The 20,797-nt window shown below is 34.3% G+C and overlaps 1 protein-coding gene across 5 annotated transcripts; it reads right to left on the bottom strand.

Moving 5' to 3' along the window:
• Positions 1-4,885: 4,885 nt before the first annotated feature.
• On the bottom strand, positions 4,886-16,027 carry LOC147511738 (uncharacterized). Of its 5 annotated transcripts, XM_086599415.1 has the most exons (7): positions 15,671-16,006; positions 14,477-14,594; positions 14,155-14,360; positions 14,043-14,070; positions 13,206-13,320; positions 12,768-12,832; positions 4,886-5,138 (listed from the first exon to the last, which is right to left on the bottom strand). In XM_086599415.1, exons 1-7 carry the CDS (start codon positions 15,881-15,883, stop codon positions 5,110-5,112), a joined length of 774 nt encoding a protein of 257 aa, XP_086455541.1. In that variant the 5' UTR covers positions 15,884-16,006; the 3' UTR covers positions 4,886-5,109. The 5 variants fall into 5 exon arrangements, with proteins under 5 accessions (XP_086455541.1, XP_086455543.1, XP_086455540.1 ...); XM_086599417.1 differs by lacking the exon at positions 12,768-12,832 and having other exon boundaries at positions 15,671-15,993; XM_086599414.1 differs by lacking the exon at positions 4,886-5,138 and having other exon boundaries at positions 11,895-12,832; positions 15,671-16,027.
• Positions 16,028-20,797: the final 4,770 nt, after the last annotated feature.

Here is a 20,797-nt window from a genome sequence, read left to right as displayed (position 1 = left end):
ATAGCAATGAGTTCCAATCATACAGAAAGAGATAAGATAAACATCATTTTAAATGCAAAACTATACTTATTAAGACATTCCCACAATATATAACCCAACTATGTTTTGAGGTTAGTTCAATGCAATTGCATTCAGTTTATGATTTTCCATTATTTATATTTTGAGGTTAGTTCAATGTAGTTGCATCCAATTTCCAATTCCCGTTATTTATTTTTTGAGATCAGTTAAATACATTTGCATCCAATTTCGAATTTCCTATTAATTGTTTTTTGAGGTTAGTTCAATGCATTTGTATCAAGTTTCTGATTTCCCGTTAATTATTCTGTGAGATTAGTTTAATGCATTTGCATCCAGTTTCCGATTTCCGATTTCTCGTTTATTATTTGATAAAGTTGCATTTGCATCTAGTTTTTGATTTCCCGTTAATTATTGTTTGAGGTTAGTTCAATGAATTTGCATCCAGTTTCCGATTTTTCGTTAATTATTTATTGAGGTTAGTTCAATGCATTTGCATCTAGTTTATTTTTTGAGATTAGTTCAGTGCAGTTGCATCCGGTTTCCAATTTCCCATTAATTATTTTTTAAGATTAGTTCCATGCATTTGCATAATGTTTCCAATTTATAATTAATATTTCTTTAAGGTTAATTCAATGCAGTTGCATCTAGTTTCCGATTTCCCGTTAATTTAATCTTTGAGGGTTAGCTCAATCCATTTGCATCCAATTTCCGATTTTTCGACAATTATTTTTTTTATGTTAGTTTGATGTATTTGCATATAAGTTTTGATTTTTCGTTAATTATTCTTTGAGGTTAGTTTAATACAATTGTATCCATATTCCAATTTTCTATTAATTACTTTTTAAGATTAGTTTAATATTTGCATTTGCATCAAGTTTATGATTTTTCATTAAATATTATTTGAGGTTAGTTCGATACATTTCCATTCAGTTTTCGGTTCCCCATTAATTGTTTTTTGACGTTAGTTTCATTAAGTATTATATATATATATATTTAAATATTTGTCATTATTGCTTTGCCGTTATTTTTATTTTTATTTTTATTATATATTTTGTGATATTATTTTATGTGTAATTGTTTTTAACTATGTTTTAAGGCCGTGTTAAAGATATATTCGAAATAAGTCGGTGCTTTATCATAGACACTAAAATTGTATGATTTGTAATAGGGAATTAGTTTATACAAATCACCTATTTTTTAGCAATTTTTTTTATTTGATCAAATATATAAGAATTGGAACACTAAAAGTGTTTGATTCGTGATAGAAAATTACCTTTTACAAATCACCTATTTTTTAGCAATTTTTTTTATTTGATTAAATATGTAAGAATTGGAAATACACTCAAACTCTCCAAAGAGGTTCCATGTACATGGAGTTGTAGGCAAGTAGAAAAGACTATCTTTCATATTAGAGTGCCATATAGGAGAGAGAAAATCCTCTATTAAAGGTCTATGCTTTAGTATATAGACAAGATTTTCGACCCGACCTTATGGCCGGGGCTCTTACAGTGTTTTACTTGATGGGAGTTTCTCTGTTTCTAATAGTGCAAGAAGTTTAGTAGGACGCACAACCCATTCAACATGTGCCATTAAGAATTAAATTGAAAATAAAATCATGATAATGATATAACATTTATTCCTTCAAGAGTCAGGCTCGTGATTATCTAATACTAACTTTCCACCACCAATAAGGAAACCTTTATATGGTTTTTGACAAAGGACGGCCACGAAACACCATGATAACAGGCCGACTAACAACATCAGATTACCATTCACAAATTCATTGTCTCTTCATCTATTGTTTTGTTTCAGATCTATTGTTGCCTATGTATGTCATTGCCGAAATTATTCCCGTTATCAAACACAATAGATATACGCACAATGGGGTGATAATTAAGGTAGTTCTCTACATTATTTTGCAAACTAAAAGTTTAAGAATAATGTTTTCTTACATCCATTCATCCTCATAAAAACTTTGATGACTTACATTTTCTAGTACATAGATGGCTATGTACCAAAACCAATATTCAATTCCATTTCTTAGGTATTATGAAGGGACTTTAAAGCAATTCAAAGAAGTCCAATTGTTTAGTTATCTCTCAATTTCAGTCCTCTAGAAATTAAAGTTAGAGCATGTAACTTTTCAATAGTATGTATTATTGATACAACTGCTCATAAGTCACATTGTGATCAAAGCCCAAAACTAAATAAGGTAACTCAAGATCAGAGCCCAAGTATAAAACAGAAAACAAACTAAACACAATAGTTGCTAGAACTAACCAGAAAGGTAATTAACATTCGATCTGCAATTTCTAAGCCTTGACTTGGTCATAGAACTTGGACTTCTACCATGGCCAAACTTTAGTAAGTGTGTGTCTATGAGTTTGAGCTTGATTTCCTCCAAGGCCAGTCTTGAAGTCTACTTCAATAGTGACTGTCTCTGAGTAACGACATGCTTCTTCGGTCACACACAACAACCCTTTATCATAAGGTAATTAGCTTTGACCACTCCATAGTTGGGGAAAACCTCCCATTAAGTAAGTGCGTGTCTATGAGTTTGAGCTTGATTTCCTCCAAGGCCAGTCTTGAGGTCTGCTTCAACAGTGACTGTCTCAAAGTAACGACACGCTTCTTCGGTCCCACACAACAACCCTTTATCATAAGGTAATTAGCTTTGACCACTCCATAGTGGGGGAAAACCTCCCATTAGAGTATAATTTATTTAATAGATAACAGAGTCGATGTGATGGTAATAAAACCGTCATAAGTTTTCAACTTACAAAGTACTCCTGCACACTAACTCTGAAAGTACCAATGACATTTTCTTCTTGCCCAACCCTATGAGGACCTAAAAATAACAACCAAGCATCAGACATTGAAAACCCTTGCATTCATAATTCCCTGGTACATTCATGTTGAGTTTCAATTGATTCAACAACGCATAACAATAGTAGTGTGGGATGTGATTAGTTTCTAGCGGTTTTATACTTCTACAAAGAAGTTGCAGTGCTCATAGATCAGTTGTAGGTGCTCATAGAAGTTCCCTTAATCGACCAGGCCGATCCTATATTTTCTGGAAAGCATTGTATACTTCCCATAGATTTTGTCATCTCCATCAGACAACAACCAAACAAAACATAAGTGCAAAATCAAACCCCAAAATCAACTTTAATAAAATATGTGTTAATCATAACAATTCACTTGGCATAACAATGATTTATTATCTGTACAATATGTTTTACAATGTACAAATCCTTCGTGTCAAATAGCAAAGTAGATGCATTAAACTAAGACTCAAAGTGTATATGAGAATTATTAATTGTTCTTTCTTGCATCACTTTATATACTTGGGAGTCATGCAAAGAAGAGACAATACATGCTTAAAAAACATATACCTAAGGAAATCAAACTATAGAGATTTTAATCTACTTCTCAAAATACCTCAAGCAATTCTAACTATATTGTCAAAGTTTTCAAACTGTTTGGAATTTCCGGCCTGTGAACTTCATTAATAATTTCCTACATGCTGATCATATTAAGAAGTTCTAGCAAACCTTAATTTGTTGCACAGAGCAAGTTAGTTCAAATTCATATCATCTTTGAGCTTCGCTTGATCAAGACAAAGTATTCCCCCCAAGCGTACAAAAGACCACTGTAAATTAGTGACCCCCCTTCAATGTTATAACTTGCTAAAGTATCCCTCAAGCGTACGAAAGACCACCGTAAATTACTGGCCCCCCTTTGATGTTATAACTTGCTAAAGTTCGATCATCATCATCGAGTTCTTCTCCTAAGTTCATCTGTCGCAACTTCACTTTGTAGATGACAGAGAACACAACACGGTGGTCAAAAAATTCCTTAATTTGATCAAACATGCATCAGATTTATTTTCGGTAACTTCTTTGATACCATGTACCGTGTGTATTAGTGTATAGCTTGTCTAGTCACGCTAATATTGGTAGTTTTGTCTTTATAATAGCGGGAGCAAATAGCAACCACCATTTCATCGGACAAGCGTATTTTTTATTTTCCAATGGATTTACGTGTTTTATTAATGATTTTTTTTTTATGTAGTGAGTAATAAGCTCCGGCTGTTCACCGTTCAATAAATTCGTGTTTAGGCAGTTCATATCATCCATACATAGTGGATTCTACAGAACTATCATGGCTGGTTGGCTGCTGAACCTAACAATGAGTTGGGAAGAAAATCTAATTAGGCTCTCTCATTAAGTACATGCTATTAAGTGTTTGAGTTTTTTTTTTTGGTGAGTTATTAAGTTTTTAAGTTGAATTAGGAAACTAAAGGCAGGAATGTAATTGAGTTTTTTTTTTTTATGTTTGGTGACTTATTAAGTGTTTGAGTTGAATTAGGAAACTGAAGGCAGGAACGTAATTGAGTTTTTTCCACGAAAGAACCAACATCCACGTGGCTTCACTCTCTCTTGAGAGAGAGTCCACCTAGGATAGAGACTGTCCATATAAGATAAAAACTCGCACACATGGTAAGTAACATGGTAAGTATAGAGAGAGGTGGTAGTAGAGAGAGAGGTGGTAGTAGAAGTGTTTTGTGAGTGTTTATAATCATATTAAACTCGCACACATGGTAAGTAACACAATAATAATCCAGCAGCACCTAGACTAGATCCAGACATCCTGTATGCGAACTTCTTTGTTCCTATAGTTATTTATTCATTCAGGGGAAAAATTAGATATAAGCCCTTGGATTTGAAATTTAGAAGAAAGCCTTTGTCACAGCCCGAATTTCTAAACAATAACAAAGTGAATATTTGAAATATAAATATCTCAAAACATCACTAAGTTCACTTGTTTAAAAACCCAGACTATGACGGAGGATACTACACATACAAACCCTAATAGCCATGTCATAAAAGAAACAACTTAAATTAAAATAATCCCAATAATTATCCGCCATTGCTTTATTAAGATATCATCCGTCCAAATAAACATCAAACAAACTCTCAATATAAAATTCCTCACTACCATGAAAAAGGTAAACTACGTTATTACATTCTTCCAATAGGAATCAGACCTAAAAGAAAACTAACAGACTGCTCCAGGCAAGAATCCCAATCACACGCCGCGGTTCCACTGCCTTCCACCTATGTTCCCAAGAACACACCCACGTTGCCAAAACAAAGCAAACATGGGTCAGCAAAATGGAATTTGCTGGTATGAGTAGACTAACCATATATAAACATTCAAAGATTTTCTTATCCAACTAACACTTTAACTCTATCATAACCTAATCATTCTCAGCTGGGAAGAAAGGTAGTTCCGTCTTCTCAACCGGCATAGTTTCTTCCTAAGCAAAACTTCCATTATATTAACTCATTTTAATCACTCGTTTTAATATCTAAATACTTGAATTAATACTTATCAATATCCATTGCTGTATAAGGGTAGGACTAGGCCCGTCAAGACAAAATATTATTAAGTCCTACCCTCCTGCAAAAGAAAGTTAGAACTTGTATATATAACATATGCAGATATCCTATATGTATTCAAAAGTAAACCCAACCACGCTCGCATAATCAAATCAATTTCTCTTATCAATTAATCAGTTACTTTTCTTATACACCCACCCTTTAGTACCTACTTCACGATTTGCACTCCACACATTTGCCAAAATCACACATTCTCGTGTGCCTCTCTCTCACCGAATACCACAATATCATAGCCATCTCCGGGCTTTCATACACATATTTCACACCTCTTTGGGCACAAAACTCGTGTCATTCATGGCACATTCAATGAATACCTTAGGTCATTCCCGCCACATTCAAGGAATACCTATCATATCACTAACGGGCCATTCATGGCACATTCAATGAATGCCCCGGGTCATTCTCGCCACATTCAAGGAATACCTAATCCTACATTTCAGACACTCAAGAAATACAACTACTAACCGCCAAAGGCGAATAATTAGTTCCTCTTTAGAGGCGATCAAACAATCTGGTCATTCATGACACATTCATTGAATACCTTTATATAATGCTAACGAGCCATTTATGACACATTCAATAAATTCCCACCTAACATATGACATCATTAGTCATAAAACTCAATTCCAAAACTTGAGGCGTGGAGAGTTCTAAAAGGGTGCGGTAAGTTTTGTTTACGTATTATTGAAATTTATTGTATATATTATTTCAGAGAACGAAGGAATATCTTGATTCAAGTATTTTTGGTTTACGCGTTATTAATTTCATGGATGTATAAGTGTCATAACGTGTGTATCGTAAAAGACTGAAAAATCATCAAAGCAGTAAATACACGTACACAAGTATATTTAGAAAGCTCCTAGCCTAAGTCAAACATGCTAATAGTCCTAGACTTATCCTAATAGACCAAATCATAATTTTAGGAAAAAGTCAAATTTTCGGGTCAACTGGTCAAAGTCAACCCTGGTCAAAGTCAAAGTCAACTCTAGTCAACAGTCACAGTCAACTCTGGTCAATTGTCAAAGTCAACCATGGTCAAACTCTTCTAACCCCAAAAGCCCAAAGCCTAAGGCCCATAGTCTAAACTTAAGCCAAAAATGAAAATCCAAAAGTTAAAAGATATTAGCCCACCACGATTTTGGCCCAAGCCCAAAGTCGTTTTTGCTACTGTTCATCTCCTTCCTCTCAAATTTCCACCAACGCCTCCACCACCGATGCAGCCACCACCGGCCATCGATGACTAAAACAAACCCAGCGGTTTTCATCCCCACAAAAACCCCTACACACCTATCCTAACAATTCATGATTTCGTTATATTGCAAAAATTGCATCCCACGCCATTAACAAACCTTTGGAGCTTGGAGGACGGCTCTCCAAAGACCCAATCCCACCACCAACACATTCACCTCAACCTGGGCAACCCTAGCCGACCCTAAACATTTAAACAATGTCGGGTCGGTCGGGTCCGGGTCACAAGTCTAAACCTCAACAAAAGTGGTCGGGCTTTAAACGGACCTATATATTTTTTTTTTTTACTACATCGGGTTTTAAAACTCATTTATATTACAAAATGTATAATAATCTACAAACTCAAAGTCCAACCAATCTAGTAATAATCTGATAAGTCCAAAATTTAAAATGCACATCCACAATCTAATTCAAGACATCGAGAGTTCGAATTTGTTCTTCCTTGTACTCAAACCTCACTAAAATTACATTTAATATTGAAATACATGACAAATAATTATATTATCATTTTAAAGGAAGAAGTAATAGATATAAAGAAGAAAACATAATAGTTTTGGTTAATGGTCATGGAAGTTGTTAAACTATTTGTAATATCATAAATTATTTCTATAATAGATTCAAACAAATATAATATTACCTTCTTCTAATTTAAAAGTGATTCAAGCTTTGTATATGGAAATGAAAATATTGGCTTTTGAGCATTGATGGAGAAAGGTTTGAGATTACAAATGTCATTTTTCAAACAAAGGGTGTTTTTGGTTTCTATGTTACAAAAATGTCCGCTTCGTATTTTGCTTTAATGGTGTGGAAAGAAACCTTTAGTTTTAGACTTGGCTTGGATGTGAATAAAAATATAATTTATAAATAAGTGAGAAAAGAAATTGAGAATAATAAGTTATGGACTTTGACTTGATGATCAAAGGAATAAAGTCTTATTTTTATTAAATTTAGTGCTCATTTATTCTTCTTCATTGGCTAAGTTGACAAGTTTTTGTTATATAAAACAAGTTATTGGAAAGCAGGTGTAAGTGATAAATTACAAAAAGGCAATGTTATTTTAATTGAAAATATTTAACAAAAGAGTTGAACAATTATGGTATGTGTATTTATAGTGAAAGTATGAAGCGAGAGCGGTTAGAGGGCTTGGTTAGGGTCGGCCTATGTTTTTAGAATCTTAGCCCTAGCCACCTTTAGAAGGCATTAGGGCGGCGGCCCTAAACAAATGAGGGCTTTAGTTGTGAGTGGCCTGGTCGGGTCGGGTTAGGGTTAGGGCCAAATTCCCACCCCTACCTCAACCCAACAACAATGTCCCAACAAAATCCAAACAACAAAACATTCAAACAACACATTAAAAATCGGAACGGTTTGGGTCTTGGTCGAACGCCATTAATGGCTGTTTCAAGGCTTCCCCTCACCTAATCAACCCAAACACCAATTCAATACCCAACTCTTCACTACCACAACCAAACATCATCAATAAACATTCAAATTTAACAATCCAACATTACCACAAATCAAATAAAAAACCATACTTCAAACACACAAAAAAAGAATGGTTTGGTGCTGATGGCGACGCCATTGACCACCGGTGTCCAGACTTCAACAGCTCAAAGCTAAAATTCGTCCTAGTTTATCTATTGTATTGTTTCACAAATGGTATCTAACAGAGTCGGCACCATTAACAAAGTCGGCACCCTTTAACAGAGTTTACAAGATAATCCAAAAAAAAGAAACCAGTATTACGGTAGCAGAAAACAATTATTTAAAAAGATCATCCGACTACTCACCGTTTTAAAACCGAACAGCCTTCCAGCGAAAAGCTTAAACCCCGAAAAGCCCGACGCTTCATCGCTTAAAAGATAATCTTCCTCGTTCAAAACTTTTCAGTAAAACTCTTCCTTTTTTTTTTTATAAACCCTCGCTGTGTTTTTCCCCCAGAAACTCTCGTGAGAAAACTCTATTTTTTTCTAGTTTTTAAAAACCTCCCGAAAACAAGGGTTTTAGACTTATCTACTTATTTACGGGCTTTTATCCAAAACTACTGGATATCTATCTCTGTTTTATTTATTTACCCTTAGTATTTCTTAATTTCTTTTTTCTAGCTAGAAAATATAATGCCCTAGTATTTTAGGTCATTTATTCACTTCATTTCTCATTTGTGTTTTTTTGGCCTATATGCCTTACTCTGTATATTGCTCGTATAAAATGTGTAAAATCCAGCCATCTAGGTGAATTGCATGGGAGTATGGGACACTCTTGCCAAACTCTTGGCGAGATAATAAGTAAACAATAAGAGTCTTTCTACAGCAACACAAAAAATAAACTGAAACTTGTGAACACACTGACGTGGCAAGCAGAAAGACCTTGATTTGCAGTACTTCTTGGAGAAATACATACGCACTCCTGCCTAATGAGTGCCACATTAGTTTGTTCACTCATTCGGTTCAAAAGTGTGTGTTGCTATAGAATTTTGGAAACAATAATAACAAAGTAAAATACCTAGATAAATGCATTCCACCAACTTTTTGGCAACTAGTCTTTCTATGCAAAATTTTCAGGAATTTCACTTCCATTTGGTGGGAAATTTTCATATAACAAAATTCCCTCCAAACTAGAGGCAGTTTTAAAGAACTGAACTTAATTTATAGTTCATACGCAACATACTACATTAATATTAATTAGAATATTGGATGGAGACATTCCACAATTTTTCGGCTATAATTCCCTTTGACAACTCCATGCTGGCTGGTGAGTAGGTAGCAAACCAGAGGTCAGGATGTGAAATGTGTGATGGGAAACATGCGAAACTGAGCATTTGATATTTTGGTAGAAGAGTAGTTGTGTATGAAAGTTAAGTTGCATCACTCGAACTATAGTATCATTTAAATGACACTATATTCAATATTGTGGTTTACTTCTTCGACCAGGTTGACATTGAAAAGTTGAAATGGTGTGTGAGCTTTCCCACCTATCTTGACCTATAAAAACGAAAACAGAAAGACAAAGAAGAACACAACAAATTAACCGACGACAACAGATTGATTTGTCACTAGAGTGACCAACTCTATTTATAGAATTATATGTAAGTCTGAAGTTTTTTAATCTTTTAGCACTTTTTGTTCCTTTGTGGCCACTCTCAATAGAAGATCAGTATGGCCCCTGGGCAAAGATTAGTAGATGACATTCAACAAACGGTCCAAAATTAGAGAAAAGAAAAAAAAGTTTTAACACTTCTTGACGGAAATTTCTTAAATATAATAAATGAATCTTTTTCAACTTTAATAAGGAAATTTCTACCACTACTGAATTATTTTGGATAGGGCACACAGCACACTGATTGTGAAGGGTACGGTGCAAAAAAAACCGAAGAAACAAAGGCTGTGTTGATAGAAAGAAATGACCGCAACCTAAATCTTGTCCTGATAAGAAATGGGCTCTTAAGGGATTAGTGGGTCACAGTAGGGGTGGGAATTTGGTGGGTCACAGGGTGGTCATTAATCATTACGTAGAGGCGGTGGTAGGCTAAGATTCTAAAAACATGTTCTCTAACCGCCCTATTTCATACTTTCACTATAAATCATACCATAAGGACTTTTTGTTAAATACAATTAAAATAAAATTTTCGTAATTTATCACTTTTTAACCCAGATGGCAATAACTTGTTTTATATTGCATTTGCAATTAAAAATCTTTTTATTATACATATTAGTCAAAGTCCATAACTTATTAAATTTATACTTATTTCTTATAAATTATATTTTTATTCACATCCCCTTAAAACTAAAACTTCCACACCATTCTGACGGACATTCAGAGATGAAAAACCAAAAACAACTGCGGAAAAATGACATTTTAATCTGGTCCATACTGTTCAAAAGCCAATATTTTCATTTCCATATCAATGGCTTTTTAAAGTAAGAAAGGTAATATTATATTTGTTTGAATCTATTATAGAAATAATTTATGATATTACAAATAGTTTAACCTAGGACCTTAACCAAAACTATTATGTTTTTTGTTTTTATATATACCTTCTTTAAAATGATAATATAATTATTTCCCATTATTTGATGTTAAATGTAATTTTAGTGAGGTTTTGAGTCTGAGGAAAAACAAATTCAACTCGCACCATAACTTGATTCATTAGATTGGATGTGCGATTTTAAATTTTGGACTTTAGATTATTCTTAGATTGGTTGGATTTTGAGTTTGTAGATTAAGTTTTAAACCGATGTAGTAAAAAAGAAAATATATATAGGCCAAGCCTTTAAAGAGGGCTAGGAGGTCGTGGTCGAGGGCTTGAGGTTTCCTTGTGACATATAAAACACCCGCGCCCTAATATCTTAAGGGCTTTAAATGTTTAGGGCCGGGCTAGCCCGACCCGGCCCATTGCCCACCCCTAGGTCACAGGGTGGTCATTAATCATTACGTTGTAATGTTCTCACTCCAAAGTCATGCGAAGGATGCTAAATACAATAAAATTTTCGTAATTTTCAGATGGCAACAACTTTTGATTGCATTTGCATTATCCTCAATACATATTAGTAAGAGTGTAAATTTATATGCCAAGATCGAACCCTTGGAATAACTTACTTCTGACGACCAAGACACTACTGCAACATTGCTGGTATACCAAGCACAATCAATGGCACAATCAACACTCCTCCATACTAATCCTAGGACCGAATTTCACCTCAAGTCCCACCTGAACTCACAGTACACACCTTTCATCTATACGCACCATAACTTATGAGTGTTGGAGAGCTAGTGGTCTTTAGACTCTTAATACGTAAACCCGTATAGGCCAATAAGCCCAACATAAAAAAACATATGGATGGACTGTACAGCAAGGGCCGGAAACCTGGGCACCTTATATATCACCTACATGACGCTCAATTTACATGAAAACGCTTAGTTTCTGAAGAAAGACGACGGACAACACTTCTTGCCAAGGAGGTTTAAGGGAGATCTATTTTGTTGTTTCTGTTACAAGGAGTTAGAATCTAATCTTCACCTCTTCTTCAACTGTGAATGGATAAAATGCCATGCCTCTGATGTTTCCACCAGAGTTGATTATTTTGACTTCTTATCTTATAGGCAATGGATTGAGCTCTTTATTCATTGAACTGAGAATGCATATGAAGATCTTAGCAAGAGAAGGTTGTTTTGCCTTACTCTCTTATATGAACTATGGAAGTATAGAAATTTTGTTAAGTTTGAAAATTGGTTGCATAATGTTATTTGGAAGAATACTCATATTACTTGGAGTAATCATCTAGAGGCTTTTAAGATAGATGATCAAGTAAATGAAGTATACAGGGCTCCACTAGTGGAGAACATGCTGACATATGGCCTATGTTATGTTTTATACTTTGATGTTGCACATGGCGGGAACAATTTTAGAGAAGCAGCTGGAGTGATTAGTAAGGATGCTGACGGAAATAATCTCAGTGCAACTTTTACCAAGTTCAAAGCCAACAATGCCCAGGAAAGCTGAATTCATAGCAGTAAAACTAGCATGCAAGCTGTTGCAACATCTCTCTCCACAAGCCTCAAGATTTCTAGGAGACAACAAAGCAATGATCGAAACAATTGCCGAGGATAGAGAAGCTACAGACTGGAACTGTATGCCAATTGTTATGAACATTAGAAATTTTGTCAACTCTTTGCAATATCCTCTTATCTGTAATTGGATTAGTAGAACTTTGAATGGGGAGGCTCATATCATAGCCCAGTGGGCTATGAAATTTTCAGGTGTAGAGCCTCCACCAAATTTTCTAGATTGTTATCTTTTATATTTTGAAGCTTAATATCTAATATGGTGGGGTTATCGAAAAAAAAACAAAAACAAAACGACGGACAGCACAGACAAGAAGCATTTCCTATAAAGAACATTAACACAACTTGCGAACGAAAACTCAAAGCCTCTATCCATTAATTGTATATCACTCTTCTTAGATAAACAGCTAAGGGAAACTGTAAAAAGCAGAAACACAGGCAATGTACCTAGAAGAAACGGAAGAGATGTATACATACATGACATACCCTTATCTTCAGCAAAATGCGTTGGTTTTCGCTTTCTTAACTTCAACTGCACTAGTCTATAAGTAAAGACATAATTAAATATGATACTAAGTATTAGCAACATCAACGAAAACAAGAAAGGCATCAACTATAAAAGAAAGCAGACTGGATAAACGGCACAGGGAGAACACACGTTTATACATTAAGTTTTGTATTCATATTTCAATATTTATTCCCAACTCAAGAAGTCTTTGTAACACCACCATAAGTTGGCATGTCCTTTGCGGTCACTCTTATGAATACAAGATGCTTATGTAACCTGCAATCCTATGACCACGGCAAGAGAGTAATAAGATACTCTTATCAATTCTTATTCTCATATAATAAATAAATAAATAAATAAATTTATGGAAGCAGTAACTATCAAATTAAAAACTGGATTAGGCTCACCCTGTCAGAGCAAGTCCGTAGGTAGACATGGCATAAAAGGTCTTCCCGCTCCCATCATGAAAAGTTTTCATCATATTTCCCAATTTTTTCATGCTGAACAAAGCTTTAGCCACAGCTGCATGGTGCACATGTCTCAAAACTTAATTTAAAACAATAACATTAAGATTTTAAACTAAATATCTAGCATTATGGTCAACAAGCAAATGGGTTAATTTGAAATTTTGATTATGCTCAACTCTTGCAGAAATTTTGAGCATTATTTGAAATCATCATCAGTTGCATCAAAAACTTGAGAAAAAGACATTACGGCTTCTCGTAACCAAAAGGAAACTGCAAAAAGAAAAAGGTTGCAACAGATGCTTATTCAAAGACTTTTATCCTGTGCTGCATATGCATATCCACCCATATGAATATGACTGTGAACACCTCAATGTCCTAAAAATGGATATTTAATTTGTTTCAAACTCAACATTTATCCCTGGCCTATATCTTTTATGCGTTCCGAGAATCCCATGCTTTTCCATTTTGTGGCCAGCTTCTTAGCACAAGTACAAATAATTTCCATGATATCTGTTGATAGAGATACTCTGCCCACTTTGTTGGTGGGTTATTGGCTAATTGCAGCATGCTGCTAGTGGGTGGTGCATTTTATCAATGGTGACTTCTGTTCATGTATACCGTGATAAATTTCTAGAATACTGAATATCTAAATACCTTCAAGATCTACCTTGGAGCTCCAAATAATGGACTATCATTTAACAGAACACTATGATATATTAAGTAATTTCTCTATTAAGGAGGCCACTATAATTCATAAGGGTTTAAGTAAAAACTTACTTTTCTGTAGTTCCTTCAGTGTTAAACCCTGCAATAGCACCATAATCTAGAGATATTAGATACCATCAAATAAGTCCACATCAAAGTGAAAAGTTACAAGAAATTTCTGAACCTTGGCTTTTGGATGGCAGAATATGCATCTAGCAATGAGATTAGCAACACCATCCACCACAAATTCCTTATCAACAGTCACATAGCTTTCGTCATCACTTTGGCTCAACACTTCAACATTAGTCAATATATTTTCATGAGTAATGAACGCCCACGAACTAGGTTCTTCTAGACCAACATCAGTTTCTGCTGAATGCAGATCAGTTCCTATTGGAATAACCAGAAGTAACAGACAAAACATTATAATAAAATTAAGGTCGTGAAGATCGATGGAAGCAAAGCAGTACAAAGTGCATGCAACACATCCAAAGAACCCAGAAAACCTGTGGCTTCTTCCAAAGAAATATTCGTAGAAGGTGTATTCAATGATGCCCAATGTAGTGATTCAAGCAGACTCAAGAAGTTAGCGGAGCCGACAACTGCTTGAAGTCGTGTATGGATCTGTGAATTGAATAAAAACATGAAATGGAGGTTGATAAAAAGGAATTATACTCGATGTAATAAATAGTAACTGTGACCAAACAACTGCCTTCTTTTGCAAGAATCACCAAACTTTAATATATAAGTACAAGTAATTATAGCATACGTGTAAAATAAGCTGAGCATATGCTGGAAAGGCACCAATTAGACTACACATTTTGATGAGCTAGTTTGTGATGATGTGTTTCAGCATTACCTGATATGCAGAAGTGTTTACACAATGAGAATTTGCTATTGCATAAGTATTTCCATGGGTTCCATGGGACCTTGATCAAAGCCAAAGCACTTTGGATACTACTAAGTGTACCTATTCGGAGAGGTTTCCATTGCTCATAGTTTCAACCACTAAAAACATGCCTCCTCCATTAAAATAATACAGTCCTAAAGGATACCCTTCAAATTCCAAAAAGGCCATGAACCAAGAGCAGAGGACAGTGTTCAATTAAAGATAACCTTCTGAAACTACTTCTCACATTCGTTTCAACCAAATGCAGAAAACAATGGCATGCTTGGAAAATAAAAAGAATGTAGGCACATATTTGTAAAAGAAAAATGAGAGCAATAATAACTATACATTTTTCTGCATTTGGCTGAAACGAATGTGAGACATAAGGAGATTCCTCCCCCGAAATAAGCAAAGGAAAGGAGTGATGACTGATGGATGTAAGCTGACATGTGCTAAGATTGTTTGGTAGGTTAGAAAAGCATTAAGTGAATAATAAGTACCGTATATATAAAAATGTAGGTTGGGCGCCATAACACTCAATCTAATACTGGATTGCAATGGAATTTTTACTTGCTAAATATATAACTTAAAAAGAACATTTTAAAAGAATTCACTCAAATACAACATAATGTATCATGTTTCTAGGGATCATTATATCAGAGCAAATTAACATTTCTAACACATCAGCCAATACATGAAATGAACTACAAAAGAACATTCTTCAAATAGAGCTACAAGCCTACAAATCTGCTCGATCAAATTCCACGAGGAAAACAAAAAGGAACTAAATAATAAAAGGAAGTTCAAGTACGTAATCTTTACATGCAGAGGTAGTCTCGGATAGGTATTGAAGGTGTTTAAGATTCTCCTCAAGTACGTTCATGAGCCGAAGATTCTCCACACGAAGAGATACAATGTCGTCCTCATCTTCTTCGACACCAGGGACTTCCAATAATGTGTCTGTGTCTACTACTTCAAGTTGATGATAGACGCTTCCATGACCATGAACATTTACATCACCCATAATCAGTACTAAGTTCTTTTTGGGAAGTTGCAGAAACAGCTGCTAGCTTTTGAAGCATCGCCTCGAAACTCGAAAGTGTATCGTGTGGAAGATCCAAAAAATTTTGCTTTGGAAATTCAGTTAAGTTCGTTAGTCCATTTTCGGTGCAAATCTGCATGAGTCAGGCCCATGTTGAGGCCCATGCGTTGGCCCAATAGGCCTTCAAGCGAGAAGCTGTGGGGCCTTATTCTGATTTTACATTTTCGGGCAACCTCAGTGATTATTGTAAGGATGAGCTCGAGCCTAGATCAAGATGTGCAGGGTGCTAAATCAGTTGATACTACCAGCTAGTTGAATGAAGCACGAGAAAAGAGGTATCACTGAGCCAACGTCGATAGTGTAGGGCCGATCAGGACTTCAAAGTTTCAGATTAAAATGGTGGAATGGTAAAATCCTGATCAAGTAATTAGCTTTCTGCTGCTCGACGGTTAGGAAATTTGAGCATTGGTTGATTACTTGGCGTCTTCTAAATATATGCTTTGTTCTTTAGGGTCGTCTGCAGAGGCACCATGTCATATAGAACAGTGACACATAACAATAACCGACTTGCCCAAGTTTGCTTATTTCCCAATCCTGTGGTCGGGTGGCAACTGATAAGTTTCTATCTCCAAACCAATCTTCAACTCTATGTGGGCTTAACACCAGAGCTTCTAACCCAATTGACTGTGTACCCATTTTTTATTTTTTCATGGGAAATGTTGAAAGTTCATTATTGGTTGGGATTTTTTATTGTGTAATTATGTGATGGGCTTTTGGGCTAGGTGAGCCTTCGAGCTAAAATCAGGGTATTGTTAGCCTGCTATGCTAGGTGGACTAAGTAGCGAAATCAAGGAGTAGTGCTACACGGACCTACTTTTTAGACCTACTATTGTGACTAACTATTTGGATAACGTTGGATTTCATTGCAATACACACGGACACGTATCTCTATGTAAATCAATGATTATGACTTTTGACACATCAGTAGGTCCAAATAGTAGGTCAAATAAGTGTGTCGGTCTATCATTACTCGTTTTTATGGAAAAAATAGAGGCGGTTGAGTTCGGCAAGAGCCTTTAGGCTAGGTTCCATTCGAAGGTTGATGAGCCTTCTAGTAGCAAGGGTGATTACAAATGTAACCGGTGTGGGTGTGTCTTAACCTCTAAATATTTTTTTTAAAGAAAAAACAACTCTCTATGCGTACTGCAATACAAATAGCTTTACTGATGATAATGTGGGTCTCAAGCTTAATCAATTAACCACATGAGTTGCTAATATACGACGCATCAATAAATTCCAAATGTCCAGAAACTTTCATGACTCTGATATCAGCTTCGGATTATTAGGTGACCACATTTACTTTGGGTGCAATTAGGTGATCACATTCACAACCATGACCAATCTAGCAAACGAGGCGTTGATGCTGGACCCCCATTGTTATTGTCCTCAACCCTGGCCTTCTTGCGTGTGCCTCAAAAGTCAAATCCAAGGACTTCACAACGCAATGGACATTTTTATTTAGTTTTTCGGCAATGATGCTGAACTCAGGAGTAGATATTGCTACAGAATTATTAGCAATGCTGTCATGCTGAGTAACCGGAGTTTCTATGTGTTGAGTTGGTACTACAGTATTTTAATGGCTGTGAATTGGACCTAATTTAGCTAAACAGTTAGGCCAGCTAAACATACCTAAGTTGGTGCCCAGTCTGCAGAAAATTTAAATTTAGTATGTTGTTCAAAAGTAGAGTTACTAGAGTATGTGGGCATATGGGATTGTGGGTCCAATACCAAATTCCACATGTCACTCCATATTAACCATAGTAAGGAAAAAAACACACTTGGGGGTCATAATAGGAATCTACTGTTTTTATTATTTTCCAAATTTTCTTCCTATACTTCATCAATAAATATAAATATTATACTGATTCACAATCTATCCACCATGACATTATCCGTCTATGCTCTTTCATTTTTTCACCACTTTGTGATAGTTCTTGTTGCTCTTTTCTTATGCATATCAAAAAAATATTTACTAATTTATGAATTCATTTCACTTCATTTTAAATGAGTAAAAATTGGATCAATCTAATCTAATTTTGTTTCTTGTGATTGAAGATAAAAAATTAGCTAAGTCTTCGTTTATGATATCGCCACATAAAAAAGTTAAATAGTTGAAGTTTCTAGAATTATTTCTTACTATAGATTTTCCTTTTTCACATGAAGAAAGAGTATTATAGTAGTTCTACTCAGACTCTCTCAATAACTCCCTTGTGACTCCATTTCTTACACGACATCAAAATTATATTCTCTTTCTAAAATTTAAAAAAGCAAACATAGAAATAAATTAATGTCAAATAACATACCTAATTAATGACTAAAACCAAAATAACAAATAAATAAAAACAACTTGTCTATATTTCCACAAACAAATCAATCAAAAAAAAAAGAAAATAAAGAAAAATAAGCCTTAACTTCCAAAAAAAAAGATGAATTGGGTGCACTTGTGAAACAAATCATCATATTTTTTTACATAATCATCCAAACATTTGTTTAAGTCAATAGATAGATAATCATATGTATTTTTTTTCTCCATTCAAAATTAATGCAACTAAAGTGATAAAAAAAAAAAGAATTTTGTGACAAGAAAGAGAGTGAGGGGGTTAAGAATGATAAAGGTGAATTTTTTGGGTGCCCAACTTTTTTTTAGGGCATTGGGTTTTATTTTATTTTTCTTTATCTTCTTTCTTTTTTTGTTTAATTTATTTGTGGAAATATATGCAAGATTTTTGTTATTTATTTGTTACTATTTCGGGTGTTAGTTATTTAATTGGATAAGTTATTAGTTATTTTTTTGTTTCTATTTTTGTTTTTTTATTATTGGAAAGAGAAATATAATTTGGATGCCACATAAGATATGGAATTATGGAGTTATTAAAGGAGTCTAAATAGATTTTTTGAGAGTATTATATGATTATTTTTCTTGAGTAGTTCTACTTAGACTCCCTCAATAACTCCCTTGAGACTCCATTTCCTACATGGCATCAAAATTTTATACTATTTTCAAAATTCAAAAAAGCAAACATATAAATAAATTAATACCAAATAACATACCTAATTAAATGACTAAAACCAAAATAACAAATAAATTAAATAAAAAACTTGCTTATATTTCTACAAACAATTCAACCAAAGAAAGAAAGAAAATAAACCTTAACTAAAAAAAAAAAATTTTTTTTTTTGACATAATCATCCAAACATTTGTTTAAGTCAATAGATATATAATCATATGAATTTTTTTTCTCCATTCAAAATTAATGTAAACCAAAGTAATAAAAAAATGAAATTTTGTGACAAAAAGAAAGTGAGGGGATTGAGAATGATGAAGGTGAATTTTTTGGGGGCCTAACATTTTTTTAGGGCGTTGGGTTTTATATTTTTACTTGTCTTTATTTTTATTTTTATTATTATTTATTTTTTGTTTTTTTTTTTTGTTTTTTTTATTTTTGTTTTATTTTTGTTTTAATTTGTTTGTGGAAATATCGGCAAGATTTTTATTATTTATTTGTTACGATTTCGGGTGTTAGTTATTTAATTGGATAAGTTATTATTTATTTTTTTGTTTCTATTTTTGTTTTTTTTTATTATTGGAAAGAGAAATATAATTTGGATGCCACGTAAGATATGGAGTCCCCATGGAATTATTAAGGGCGTTGGGTTTAAGTTATTTTTTTTTGTTAAAACTTCAAAATACTTTAGAAGGTCATAAATGTATCATGAATTGATTGATTTCCGTTTATTCTCTTCCTCTCTCCTCCGTCACTTGTGTGAGTGGGCTGCGTCTGCTTACCCTCGAGACTCCAAGGTATTGGGTTTCTCATTTTTCCTTCTCTACTTGGTTTTTCAGTAATCATTTTAATTTGATGTCGGATTTGGGGGTTAGGGTTTGCCAACTATGAGTTTGAGAGACGTGTTGAGAAAATGAGTTTCTTGTTGGGTTAGTTATGTCGGGTTTGGCATGGAATCCCTGAAATTGTGTTGGTACATCATAGTCAATCAATTACTTAATTGAAAACTCTTTCATGTTTATAAGTTTTAACAATTGTTTATCAGTGTTTGATTATATGACTAAAATGAGTGACAGTTATATGAACCAATTCAGCGTAGACATTTATGGTACCATTAATGCTAAAAAGACCCGGGAAGCCCTCTTTCGGTTTCTCAGTAAAAGCTTGTTTAAAAAGATTTTGCCATAATTGTTTTGTACTGGTCTTTTTTTTCGCTTGTTCTTTTGCTGTAATTTATAGAACTTAATTGTTGTTGGTAAAGTGATATCGAATATAATGTTCATTGCACCTTGACAACAACCTCCCCACCGGTTAAATCCAATGGAGTTTTACCCAAGGTCTTGGAACTGGTTGGCCACTATCGTATGGGCATGGACAGAAACTTCAAAGTTGATTTTGTGGGTGATTAGGGGTGGGGATGGGAGGGGAATACAATGTTGACAATGTTTTTAATCTACCAAGCATTAATATCTAGGGTCTTTTGTTCCATTCCACATTTAACTGTTACTAGTCAAGTAGATAGGGATGTGTATTTTGTTTGAGTTCAAATTTAGTCGCCTTTGTGTACAGTCATGTTGACCCTAGTTTCTATGTCTATTTTTAGCTTGTGTTTTTGTGTTTGTACGTGTCGAGGCTAGTGTTGGTTACATAATGTGCTAAGTAACCAACTTTCTTTTTCTTTTTCTAAATGAATTATTGTTTTCTTCCAGTTCTTATTTTCTTATTTTCTTGTACTTTGTAATTGCTATTTTTTTTTTATGGTTTCCTAACTTTAGTTTCTAATTGTTAGGCACAAATTTGAGATCTCAAAACATAATGGGATTTGCAAGTG

The sequence above is a fragment of the Coptis chinensis genome, chromosome 3 (assembly GCF_015680905.1).
Source record: "Coptis chinensis isolate HL-2020 chromosome 3, ASM1568090v1, whole genome shotgun sequence".
In the NCBI taxonomy this organism is placed as follows: Eukaryota; Viridiplantae; Streptophyta; class Magnoliopsida; order Ranunculales; family Ranunculaceae; genus Coptis; species Coptis chinensis.
The sequence above is the reverse complement of the archived record's forward strand: the minus strand, read 5'-3'. Positions and strand labels throughout refer to the sequence as shown.

Excerpts from the sequence above, each read along its gene's own strand:
- LOC147511738 (XM_086599414.1), bottom strand. The coding sequence starts at position 15,883 with ATGGGTGATGTAAATGTTCATGGTCATGGAAGCGTCTATCATCAACTT. Across the intron at positions 14,595-15,670 it reads CCTCTGCATGTAAAGATTAC|ATCCATACACGACTTCAAGC; the intron begins GTACTTGAACTT and ends TTCAATTCACAG. Across the intron at positions 13,321-14,042 it reads ACTGAAGGAACTACAGAAAA|CTGTGGCTAAAGCTTTGTTC; the intron begins GTAAGTTTTTAC and ends TGCACCATGCAG.